We start from the raw sequence: 12,401 nt of genomic DNA on the forward strand, positions 1-12,401 counted from the left end.
AACAAAAAAGAGAAAAGCAAAGAAGCGAAAAACATCAAAAGAACAAAGTCGTGTGATCAGACACCAAAAATGAAAGATAAGGTGACTGCCATGTCCAAAGAAGCTCATTGATTCTTCAACTGTCTCAAAATTCCTTGTGAGGGATGAATGCTCATGTTGAGTTAACTGAACATAGGACTGGAGAACATCATGAAGGGGGTGGGTACAAATAATTTTGAGCCTAAAAATCCTTTGTTTCCAAAACCGTTAACCCGGCCAAGTTACAACCCTTAAAAGTCCTAATTGAAGTAGGGTTTATTTCGAAAAGCGCACTCCGATGAGATAGCGTTTAACTCACTCCCAATGAAGCGAGACTCATATCCATGTTGGTATCGTACGTTTGCTTTATCTTCCATATGCAAAAATCGAGGTTGTGTCAACTAGCGATTCGATCACAAGAGGTCGCAACCTCATTTCAATAAAGTTTTAAAACTTCAAGACTAACATAGGCTTTGCATTAGAATTATCATTCTTAGAATTAACATTCTTTTGCATACAAAACATCTGCTTAAACATCAAAAAATTTCAGGATGAGAATCAGTGAGTAACTCGATCATGTCAAAGTACAAGAGACTTGAGAACTCCGAGGAGGAAAAGCTAATCATCTCAAATGTTGACCATCAAGGGGCAAGTTATCCAAAGAACTCCGTTGGGCATGAACAGTTAATGCTTTCCTTGATTACCTTGAAGGGAAGAGTTTGAAGACTCCGTTGAGCGTGGTAAAGTTGTTTCCATATTTGTTTGACTTCAAAACAATGGAAGCCTGAGGATTCTAGTAAGATGTACCTAATCAGGGGCAATTAATTCGAGGTTTGACCTCTCAAATTCAGTATATCTGGGGCAATCATGTCGATAAATCTCTTCAAGCTTTGATCAATCTGGGGCAATCATGTTGAGGAATCTCTCTTGAGTTCAACCAATCTGGGGCAGTTACGTCGAGATTCGACAAATCTCTCCAAGAATCCTTTAGGGAAAATTTCTTCATGGGTCATGAAGCTTGGGGCACAATCTTTTGAGTTATCTTGCCTATCTTTGAGCGTCAGATTTCTCTTTGAAACTTATTCTCTCCCCAAGCACTGGAGTTTATTTCTCCCAGGAGAGGTTCTACTTCCCTAATCAAGGCTCCTTATCTGGATTTCTCATCCCCAACATGGTGAATCGAGGGAATCTCCTCAAACTGAAAATCCTCCAAACAATGGCATGTGGTGAGAAGTCAGAAGTTATTCTACACTCTACAAGCCAACAACCAGAAGGGGCATCTTGCAAATCAAAGTCCAATATCTATTGGCATCTCTACATGGTCCTTAACACTAAGGGGATTCTCCCTGGTGTTTACCTCACTAATGCCTTTATTTGGCATTCTGCATATAGTATTCATTGCATATAACATTGCATATAACATTGCATCCTCAAAAGCGTAGCATATCCATCGAAATGGAGCATTACGCCACAGAAAAATTCAAACATGCATACAAAGCATAAGCCAGATAATACAAATCAACACCCAATCGAGACAACGATACTTCCCCACATAAAAATTTGTCCTTACAAACTCCAATTGATATCTGCTACTACATTACAAATCTCCTTATGCCACAGTGCCGATACCTGGTATCCTTAATCCCTAAAAGAAGTCTCATTTTCTCTCTCCAACATGGATCGGATGCAATGTCTTTCTTCGTCAGAATCGTTGTTTCGAGGTTATTTCCTGTATGCTGCGTGCAGATTAGAGCGTGAATGAGGGTGGGCATTCAACCCATCTCATTTTTCAATCGTTTGAATAATCATACTTGGTGTGTGGCAATTCGAACGATTGCCGCTCTTGAAGAGTTACACCCCGCCTTTGGCCTGAGGGATTAATGTAATTCTTATGCTTCGCAAACATCAGTATCTCCGTAATTCCCAGTGGTTACTTCCATCTTCTTGTCAAGTCTAGTCGTCACTAGTCTTGTCGTGGTTATTTCCCGTGTGCTGCGTGCAAATTAGAGTGTGAATGAGGGTGGGCCTTCAACCCATCACATTTTTCAATCGTTTGGATAACCATACTTGGTGTGTGGCAATTCGAATAATTGCCGCTCTTGAAGAGTTACACCCCGCCTTTGGCCTGAGGGATTAATGTAATTCTTATGCTTCGCAAGCATCAATATCTTTGTGATTCTTCAGTGTACCGATGTCTTTTGATCGAGTCTAGTCGTCACTAGTCTCTGTGGTCCCCTTCCCTCATGCGGACAAAATTTCAGGTCCAACCCCCGTGTTGTGAATCCTTTGCCTCCCAACCTGGCAAACCCTTTCAAAGCCCAGTTTCCAACCTGGCAAACCCTTTCAAAACCCAGTTTCCTACCTGGCAAACCATTTCAGAACCAATTCCCTTCTCCAAACCCCGATGATGAGTCATAGATCGCACGAGATCTTTTCCCTTTCAGTCCTGAAGATCGTACAAGGTCTTCTCCCGATGTTGAGTCATAGATCGCACGAGATCTTTTCCTTTCTGTCCTGAAGATCGTACGAGATCCTCTCCTGTTGTCGTGTCGATGTTGAGTCATAGATCGTACGAGGTCTATTTCCTTTCTGTCCTGAAGATCGTACGAGATCCTCTCCTGTTGTCGTGTCGATGTTGAGTCATAGATCGCACGAGATCTTTTCCCTTCCACTCCTGAAGATCGTACGAGATCCTCTCCTGTTGTCGAGTCGATGTTGAGTCATAGATCGCACGAGATCTTTTCCCTTTCAGTCCTGAAGATCGTACGAGGTCTTCTCCAGATGTTGAGTCATAGATCGCACGAGATCTTTTCCCTTTTAGTCCTGAAGATCGTACGAGGTCTTCTCCAGATGTTTAGTCATAGATCGCACGAGATCTTTTTCCTTTCAGTCCTGAAGATCGTACGAGGTCTTCTCCCGATGTTGAGTCATAGATCGCACGAGATCTTTTCCCTTTCAGTCCTGAAGATCGTACGAGGTCTTCTCCAGATGTTGAGTCATAGATCGCACGAGATCTTTTTCCTTTCAGTCCTGAAGATCGTACGAGGTCTTCTCCCGATGTTGAGTCATAGATCGCACGAGATCTTTTTCCTTTCAGTCCTGAAGATCGTACGAGATCTTCTCCAGATGTTGAGTCATAGATCGCACGAGATCTTTTTCCTTTCAGTTCTGAAGTTCGTACGAGATCTTCTCTCGATATCGAGTCATAGATCGCACGAGATCTTATCCTTTCAGTCATTGTTTCATACAACCATTCTCTTTGAAAATCCTGTATTGGCACCGTTACCACGTTACAAGCTATCACCATTCGACCATTACTCACCATAAACTTTTCCACCAGAAAAACAAAAAATCTCTTTCCCCAGCAGATATCAAAACAAAAACAAAAAATAAGGATATCATTTACACCATCTTCTCTTTAGGACAAATTTCTGGTACTTTGATATTTACACCATCTTCACCTTCAGGTTTAAGACGATTAAATAGGGGAAGCTGTCATACCCCAAATTTGTCCTACCCTTATTTATCTGGCTTGCAACTCATAAACATACATCCATTTAGGTCATACCATTGCATGCATCCATATCATTGGTCCTTGATCAGAAGAAGAGACTCGAAGCCTAATATGGGGTGTCATCATCTTGTCCAAGATCTTTTGAAATTAGGGTTTTCTCATTCTCAACTCAAGGCATTGGTTAGAGGATACAAGCTTGTTGCTCATCTGGTCATCCTGAATTAGGGTTTCTTGACCAAAGTCAACGCAGTCGACTTTTTGGTCAAATACATTGATCAAGAGCTGATTTTGTGAGGAGAAGTGGCATGATGCTTGTGTGGAAGTGTTCAGTTGATTTCCATTTGTCAGAAGCAGGTTAATCGGGAATTTCATTGAAATCAGGAAAAAATCAGAACAGTTGACTTTTGGGTCAAAATCAGGTCAATCGCTCAAATATTGACTTTTGGTGGAAAATCGGTCGAGAAAAGTCAAAGAACGAATAAAATCGGAGGTTTGACAAAAAGTTGCCGAAAATAGAAAAAATAACAAAAAAGGAAAGTTTTGACACTTAGAAATTTTTTGGCTCTTTAAACCTTGATGAACAGTCCACTTCAGCCCTGATTTACACGTGTCAAAAGGCTTTATTGCAGAAATATTTCAACATAAAAAATGTTCAGATCATGGCCCTCTACAAGTTTGTAGTTGGAAGTTTTTGCATTTGAAGCTTGTATGAAGAGATAAAATGGTTTGAAGTTGCTGAAAAGTCATTTGGGCCAAGTCACAATTCAGGTCATGGACCAGGTCATGACCTAGCATTTCATCAAACATGTGGCATGCCAAATCTCAAGTTAATTTTAGAGATGTACAACTGTGCTATGAATGCAAATTGGGCATGCATCTCTCCTCCCCCATGCCCTCTACACAATGAACCAGTAATTGAGTCATTTGGGTAAATGTTGGATCATTTATGAAGCTCCAAAGTGGCACCCTCACACTGTCCAGAATGCAGCATCAGGCAGGCCAAGATCCAGGTCACGCGCAAGGCATTTCTACAAACACATGGTGGGCTGAATTCAAGTTCAATTTTCTCCCTCCACAAGTCCCCATTTTGAACAAGCTTGATCTTAAAACATTCCTTGCCATGCCCTCTTTCCAAAAAGCCATAGATTGGGAAAGTTGAGTATGCAGAGGCTAAGGTGGAAGCATTCGAAGCGGCACCTTCAGTGAGTTATGTTTTGGCTAGGATCGTAGGCCAAATCCGAGCCACACGCGTGCAGGGAAAGAAACCATTGTGTCATCATGTTTGTGATGGATTTTCTCACACTCCTAGGCATTGGTCCGAGAAAGCCTCAACATGTATGTTAGTCTACTCCACGCCCTCTTCATTCGGAGCCCAAAACTAAGTCAAACCTTGAGCCACAATTAGAGATATATGAACCTAAAATGAGCTTCATGGCAATGGAGCTTTACAATCAAACACATAGTATTCACCAACCTACTTCCATAAAATGCCATGCAGCAGTGCTGGTGCAAGAAAGCCACGTGAAAACCATACTATGATTATCCGTGCTTGCTTATTAGGGGTGGGGAGGATTCAATGCACAACACCTCACCACAACAATCATGCACACTCACTCTCCATATATAAACTCAGCTCCTTCACAACTCACACACACACTCTCATTTTCTTCATTTTCCAAAAAGCTCTCAACTCACTCTCTTCTTCTCCCTCTCCCTCACTCTCTCATTTTCCTCTCTCCACTCTCTCTCATCTCCATCTTCATCACCAACAAACTCTAACCGTTCATAACCACTCCAACTACCTCCATCTCCACCATAACCACCTCCACTAACAACCTTCATCTTCATCCTATTCCCACCACCACTAACCACCATAACCACCACCATCTTCCTCACGTCCATCATTCAAGCTTCTCAACCTCTATTGATATCATCATCAACATCATCTCTGCATCATGTACGGATCCGGATTCATCAGAAAGTGGTGAAGACGTTCAAGATAAGCAATCAACCACCGATGCCATCTCATACAAAGATCCGCCGCAGGAGCTTTTCTGTTCCTGACAACTCAAGACTCACCAGGATCGAAGATTCCTCAAGGTAGTAGCACTCAATTGAGCTTAGATTCGAGTCGTAAGGCTTTCTCGTTCTCCGTTCAAGATCTGTCAGCAGGTAAGTTTCCAGACCTTTCTTGGCATCTTAACAATAATACGTAGGCTATATGTATCTATGTTGCGTTCAATACACCCTGCGATTAATGGTGAATCTCGATTCTGGAAATGCGATTCGGTTTACATGTTGTTGTGTATGTTTGCTTGCTTAAATCATATGTATGAACTCCGGGTTTGATCATGAACGCGTTGCTGCGATTAATTTGGCTTTTAAATGAGATTGCTGTTTAGTTAGGGTTCGTGGAATGGCTTCGGTTTTGGTTACAGGGACGTTACATGAGAAAACTGAGCTCGGATTCACGTTCTACGCGAAAATCCGAGAGGGACGGTGTTAGTTTGGTTAGATTTTAGGCACGTGATGGTGGTTCGTGGTAGCGATTCCACCTGAGAAGACGACCGGAGTTTGTCTCCGACGTCTAGTTCATGTACATGGAGTTAGATCCGTTAGGTGACGTGGCAACAATTGGCTGGCCCTTCCCCCAGAGCTTTGGCTCATTTAGTTTCGTCTCAATCATTAGCTCCTGACGTGGCATGACTTAACTGGCTCCTGTTTGGTTTTGTTTTACATGACTTAATTTTCCAGTGACCAATTGATGGAGTATGCTATTATGTCCATGTCACGTTTGATTAATAATACTCATGCTGATAATAATAACACATGCAATAAATGGAATAAAATGGAATGAGATGAGTGCAAACGCTGGGCCTCACGCTACTGGGCTTAGAATTCTTTCTGGACTGCACCCCTACTCTGCTAATACACCATACGCTAGTGAGACTGGGCTTTGGCGCCAGCTGCTATTCACACTCCCCTTGTTTAGGCCCAGTTTTGCTTGTACATGATTTTAGTTCATTTTCTAATTGCTTTGACACCCCCCTGTTAATAGATTTCATAAACAAAAAAAAAATAGATTTTCTTTTTTACTTTTTTGCATATTAATTCATTTTTCCTTAAATAAAAATTGTTTTCCATCCAATTAGACTTTTTAGAATATTATTGTTGTTTAATTGAAATTTCAATTGTTGTTTTCTTTGATTTGTGATTGGTTAATAAACCATAAAAAAATGAATAGTTCTTAGTTCTTAATACAAAATAGCTTTAGAACATGAATAAAAAATAAATTGCTTGTGAGTATTTCCATGTGTAGTTTAGATTTTAATCAATTGGTATTGTTTGTGTATATTTAGACTTGCTTAGCATAGTTTATGTAAACAATAATTCTAGGCTTAGAAATTAGGTTAGTCTCCCCCTTCATCATTCCTTTTCTTTTCAACACTAAAACACCTAATAAATACTCAAATAAAATCCCTTTAAAAAATACCAAGAAAACACTAAAAAAACATTAATAAAAAAGTGAAAATCATTAAAAAGGGAATGGAAGCTTGAATCTCCCTTGCTTTAGGGAATCATTCGAGTGCTTGGATCTCCCTTGCTTTAGGGAACCATTCGGGCGTAAGTTCCCAAATTCTAAAAGACACAAACCAAAGAGTAACTCGAGTTTCCCTTGCCTTAGGGATTTCCTCGAAACACTCAAACTTTCTCTCTTCTCTCATTTCTTAAGGGCATTGTTATCTCCGCTCTATTGCATCCTAGGCTGTCCCCTTATGCAAGAGCGCGAGCGTTAACTCCGCCCAACTAAAAAACACAAAAACAAACAGAAAATCTTGAGCCGAACTACGGCGCTCTGATTCCTGAAAAGGATACGTAGGCATCAAGTCGCGGGGCTTGAACGAGCACAATTGTAAATATTTCCTTCTTTTCCCCGTATTTCTTTTGCATTCATTCGCATGTAGGCATAGACATAGTACACACCCTTTAGATAGAAACAAACATAGATGGATACCATCGAGTACGATGGGCGCGAGGGGTGCTAATACCTTCCCCTTGCGTAACCGACTCCCGTACCTAGATTCTCTGGTCGCAAGACCCTATTCCTTCCTTTGTTAGGTTGTCTGATATTCCTTTCCCTTATGGGATAAATATATTAGTGGCGACTCTGTTCATTTTTCGCGAGCGTGCGACAGGCTGTGATCACTTGACAAACCTTGTTGTCTGTCACTTCAAGCTTAGGTTGAGCTTCATTTGTTCTTACCAAGAAGTTATTAATCACAGAAGGAGAGAACGAAACACACTTACCTCTCACAAACACTTTTCTGAAGTCCACACTCTTGCTGTTTCCACAATCTTCAGATAGGTTCACCATAAATTCTTTTACCAGCCTCTCATAACATTTGGGAAGGTTGCACACAGCTTTTAATAGTCCAGCTTCCTGAATTAGCTCTAAGATTTCCTTGTTCTCAAGAGCATTTGGAGCCAACTCCCTTTCAACAGCCAGTCTCTTTGGGAGCACATATTTCCACCTGCTGGCACTGGAGGCATAGTGGAATGACACATTATCAATAGGTATTTCAGGAATAATTGCAGCAAGCTTGCTTGTTGTAGGCTTCTTCCTTGATGGAATGTTAGGGACATCCCCTTCAACATCAAACTCATATTCAACAATTTCCCTCTCCTTTCTTTTCTTTGGAACAACCTTGCTCCAGGACTTTGAGGGACCAACCCCTACACTCTTAGCCACAACTCTGCTCTTGATAGGACCAGCAGAAGTACTCTTCTTCTTGACAGAGTCTTTAACAGTGCTCTTAGCTTTTGCATTCTTTTCAGGGGAACTTTGGAAAATAGCTTTGGCTTTTCTTCTAGTCATCAGCCTGTTGGCTACACTAGGATTTAATGAGGCAAGCAACTCGTCGTCAGAATACTCATCTAAGTCTACCACATTGGTACCTGTTTCAGTATTGACCTTAGTGTGCTTATTCTCTTCGATGTCATTGACATCCTCAGTAACATTGGTATTCTCAGCACCTCCTTGTCCATTCTTAATGATCTCCTCTTCAGTTGGGTCACAACCAGAGGTGTGAGCAACTTCAGCCTTACTGGCGTTCTTGAGGGATCAGGCATTATGGTTTGAAGAGGGACATATATCCCAGGAACTTGATGATTTTCATTCAGAATGCGTGTAACAATTCTGGTAATTGCTTTATCGACATATCTGGTTCCTTCTTTAGTAAGTTCCTCTATGGTATTAGATGCAGAAGGTTTGGCGCCCTTGTTATGATTACCCTCCTTGGGCCGTTTTGCATGTGCTGTTTCAGGCTTTGTGGCCTTTACATCATCACTACTAATCGTCCTTAAAGGTACAACCTCTAGACTCCTATTAGAGTTAGAGGACTCATCCGGTGTTGCCGAGTCAGATACGGGAGATGCATCACACGATTGCTAAGACATTTTGAAACTCTTTGAGACATAACTTGTGTCACACTTGTGAGAAGAATCCGAGCAGTTCAACCTTCATAAGTAGCGAGAAGGACCAACAGGGATGTTTGCCATTTGTAGAAGAATAGGAGAGCGAGGGAGCTTTATATGCATACTGAGTGAGGGAAGTTTCAAATCGTGGATATTTAAAAAGCCCAAAAAGTATTCCCCCACATTGGTTAATTGCTATAATATGTTTTGGTTACAAATACCTAACATACCCTTTACCTTCACAATGTCTTCAGATGTTGTTAAAACATTCTCTATGACATTACTTTCAGATAGACTTTTAGAATCATTGCGCATATTTGACTTATCTAGTTTTCTTTCCCGATCAGTAATGTCTATCATAAGGCTTACTCTTTCTTCTAGCAGGAATCTATTGATACTTCTGTACTCCCTTACTTTTGCACACAGATTCTCATTCATTAGACATGTCTCAGTAAAACCTGCAGCTAGTTCACTTATGGTGAGCTCTCCAACATATGATTCTTCATCAGATTCATCAAATTCTTGGCAGTCAACTTTTATTTCCTCTCTGATCATGGAGTAGTCCAAGGGGTAGTTTGGGGTGTTAGGCTCTATTGATACTTCTGTACTCCCTTACTCTTGCACACAGTTTCTCATTCATTAGACATGTCTCAGTAAAACCAGCAGCTAGTTCACTTATGGTGAGATCTCCAACATATGATTCTTCATCAGATTCGTTAGATTCTTGGCAGTCAACTTTTATTTCCTCTCTGATCATGGAGTAGTCCGAGGGGTAGTTTGGGGTGTTAGGCTTCCATAGGTAGCAATTATCTTTAGACCTAAATCCCTTCATGACTTCTTCATTTGCTTCATTAGTGACAATACACTCCTCTTTAGTGAACCTGACATTGAATCCTTCATCACATAGTTGGCTGATGCTTATAAGATTTGTAGCCAGTCCTTGTACAAGTAAGACATTATTTAGATTAGGAACACCCTGACCTTCTGTCTTGCCAACACCTTTGATTTCTCTTATTTCTCCATCACCAAGAGTCACATAGTTGGTTCCCTCAAGTTTCAGGTCTGCTAGTGAGTTCTTTCTCCCAGTCATATGATTTGAGCAACCACTGTCAAGGTACCAATCTTCTTTGGCAGGCATTCTTAGAGAAGTGTGTGCTACTAGAGAAACATTCTTATCCACCGACCGTTGCTTTCTGTTACAGGTATCATATTCAGGTTTGGCATGATGAATTTGATTTGGATATCCAAATAGTCTGAAACAGAATGGCTTTATGTGACCAAATCTTCCACAATGATGACACCTCCATTTTTGGAATTTCTTCTTTGAATGGCTCCTTCTTCTGTTTCCTTGATTTTGTGACATTGGAGCTGACATCTGGTTAGTCACACAAGTTTCGGGCTTTTCTCTCTTGAACCCAAAGGTGAATTCCTCTTTAGCCACAAATCCTACCCCGGACATATCTCCTGTTCTTTGTCCAGACTCCAGAATTTCCTTTAGAGTATCAGTTCCATTATTCAGCATTTTGAAGGACTTGGTCATTTGATCAAGTTTGTAGTTCAACATGCTTACTTCACTACTGAGAGATTCTATGGTTGCAAGATGTCTATTCTTCTCAGTTTCTAACTCTCTTATGATTATCTCTTGCTTCTCCACTTGTTTGCAGACTTCAGCATTCTTGACACACAACTTCTTTTATGAGGCAGCAAGTTCATCAAAGGTTAGCTCATCATCACTGGAATCACCATCAGATGCATAGACTCTTGTTGGAACTGTGACATGTCTTGTAGTTTCTTCTTCAGAATCAGAGTCTTCATCATACCAAGTGACCGACAGTCCTTTCTTTTGCTCCTTGTGGTAGGTAGGACATTCAACTCTAATGTGTCCAAATCTTTCACATCCATGACACTGAACCCCTTTCCCTTGATTGGACCTCTCTTCAGCTTTGAGTCTTCTGCTTGGATCATAGTTATTGCTGATGTCATTGGAAGTGTTCTTGACATTGGGTCTGGACTTCTGATCAACCCTTTTAATAAATCTGTTGAACTTTTTTCCCAAGCATGGCTATGGCTTCTGATAGATTTTCATCAATTCCACCATTGCTTTCTCTTGAATTATCATCTGTGTTGGAAACAAAAGCTATGCTTTTGTTCTTCTTTTCAACAGGCTCACAGATACTCAACTCAAAGGTTTGTAGAGATCCAATTAGTTCGTCCAGCTTCAAGTTGCTGATGTCTTGGGCTTCCTCTATGACAGTCACCTTCATATCAAATCGCTTAGGCAGTGATCTAAGGATCTTTCTTACCAATTTTTATTCAGACATTTTTTCTCCTAAGGCTCCTGAGTTATTTGAAATCTCAAGGACATTCATATAGAACTCATAAATGGTTTCATCCTCTTTCATCTTGAGATTTTCAAACTTAGTGGTAAGCATTTGAAGTCTCGACATCTTTACCTTCGATGTGCCTTCATGTGCTGTTTTGAGAATATCCCAAGCTTCTTTAGCTAGTTCACAGTGTTGCACAAGCCTGAACATGTTCTTGTCAATTCCATTGAACAAGGAACTTAGGGCCTTGGAATTGCCCAAAGCTACCTCTTCTTCAGTTTTGTTCCATTGTGCTTCAGAAATTAGAACAGTTGTTCCATCTTCCATAACCTTCTTAAGATGTTTCCATCCGCTTTCCACAGCTCTCCAGGCCTTGATGTCCACAGACTTTATGACTGCTACCATACGAGGTTTCCAGTAGTCATAGTTAGAGCCATCCGGGATGGATGGTCTATTCCCAAACACTAACAGTTCCTTCTCCATAGTACCAGAATTTTGTTGTCCCTAGATCTCACCCAGATGTAAACAGGCAGAGTGCCTGCTCTGATGCTAATTGAAAATTCTAGTAACTCACGCTGGATGTCTTACTGGATGTTATGACACCCATAATCACACAACACAAAACATTAAAACAGAAACACATAAAAATAATAAAGAACACACTGGATTGTTTACCCAGTCCGGTATACAACAATACCTACTCTAGGGGCTATCAAGCCAGAGAGGGAATCCAATATAAGCAGAATTAATTCGGAGTTAAACTCCCCCGTTTACAACTCCTCACTTAAAACCTACCCAATATAATTCCAATATATTCCTAGACCTGAGTATCTTCACTCACCCCCCTCAATCACAACAGTGATTGCAAATACACAATAAACAAATTCAGAGAGAAGACACACTTCAAAAACACACCTTGATCTGCTTATAAGCTTCAATCAAGAGACACACACTCGTGCTTAAAGTCTTAGAGTGACAATTAACAAACACAACCTATTCCAACACAATCATCAAAGACAATTGCTTGGAGTACAAGAGACAGCTACAGAACTATGGTTCTTCACAATTAA

At 40.8% G+C, this 12,401-nt stretch overlaps 1 protein-coding gene across 1 annotated transcript; it reads right to left on the reverse strand.

Annotated features, from left to right (window-relative positions):
• Window positions 1–6,553: 6,553 nt before the first annotated feature.
• On the reverse strand, window positions 6,554–9,562 carry LOC131631585 (uncharacterized). The gene is made up of 4 exons (XM_058902376.1): window positions 9,245–9,562; window positions 8,696–8,980; window positions 7,749–8,645; window positions 6,554–6,580 (listed from the first exon to the last, which is right to left on the reverse strand). The coding sequence occupies exons 1-4, from the start codon at window positions 9,560–9,562 to the stop codon at window positions 6,554–6,556; spliced, it is 1,527 nt and encodes a 508-aa protein (XP_058758359.1).
• Window positions 9,563–12,401: the final 2,839 nt, after the last annotated feature.

Source organism: Vicia villosa, unplaced genomic scaffold (assembly GCF_029867415.1).
Source record: "Vicia villosa cultivar HV-30 ecotype Madison, WI unplaced genomic scaffold, Vvil1.0 ctg.000844F_1_1, whole genome shotgun sequence".
Taxonomy (NCBI): domain Eukaryota; kingdom Viridiplantae; phylum Streptophyta; class Magnoliopsida; order Fabales; family Fabaceae; genus Vicia; species Vicia villosa.

Excerpts from the sequence above, each read along its gene's own strand:
- LOC131631585 (XM_058902376.1), bottom strand. The coding sequence starts at position 9,562 with ATGATCAGAGAGGAAATAAAAGTTGACTGCCAAGAATTTGATGAATCT. Across the intron at positions 8,981-9,244 it reads CATCTGAAGACATTGTGAAG|CAATCGTGTGATGCATCTCC; the intron begins GTAAAGGGTATG and ends AAAATGTCTTAG. Across the intron at positions 6,581-7,748 it reads TTGAAGTGACAGACAACAAG|GGGGGTGTCAAAGCAATTAG; the intron begins GTTTGTCAAGTG and ends ATCTATTAACAG.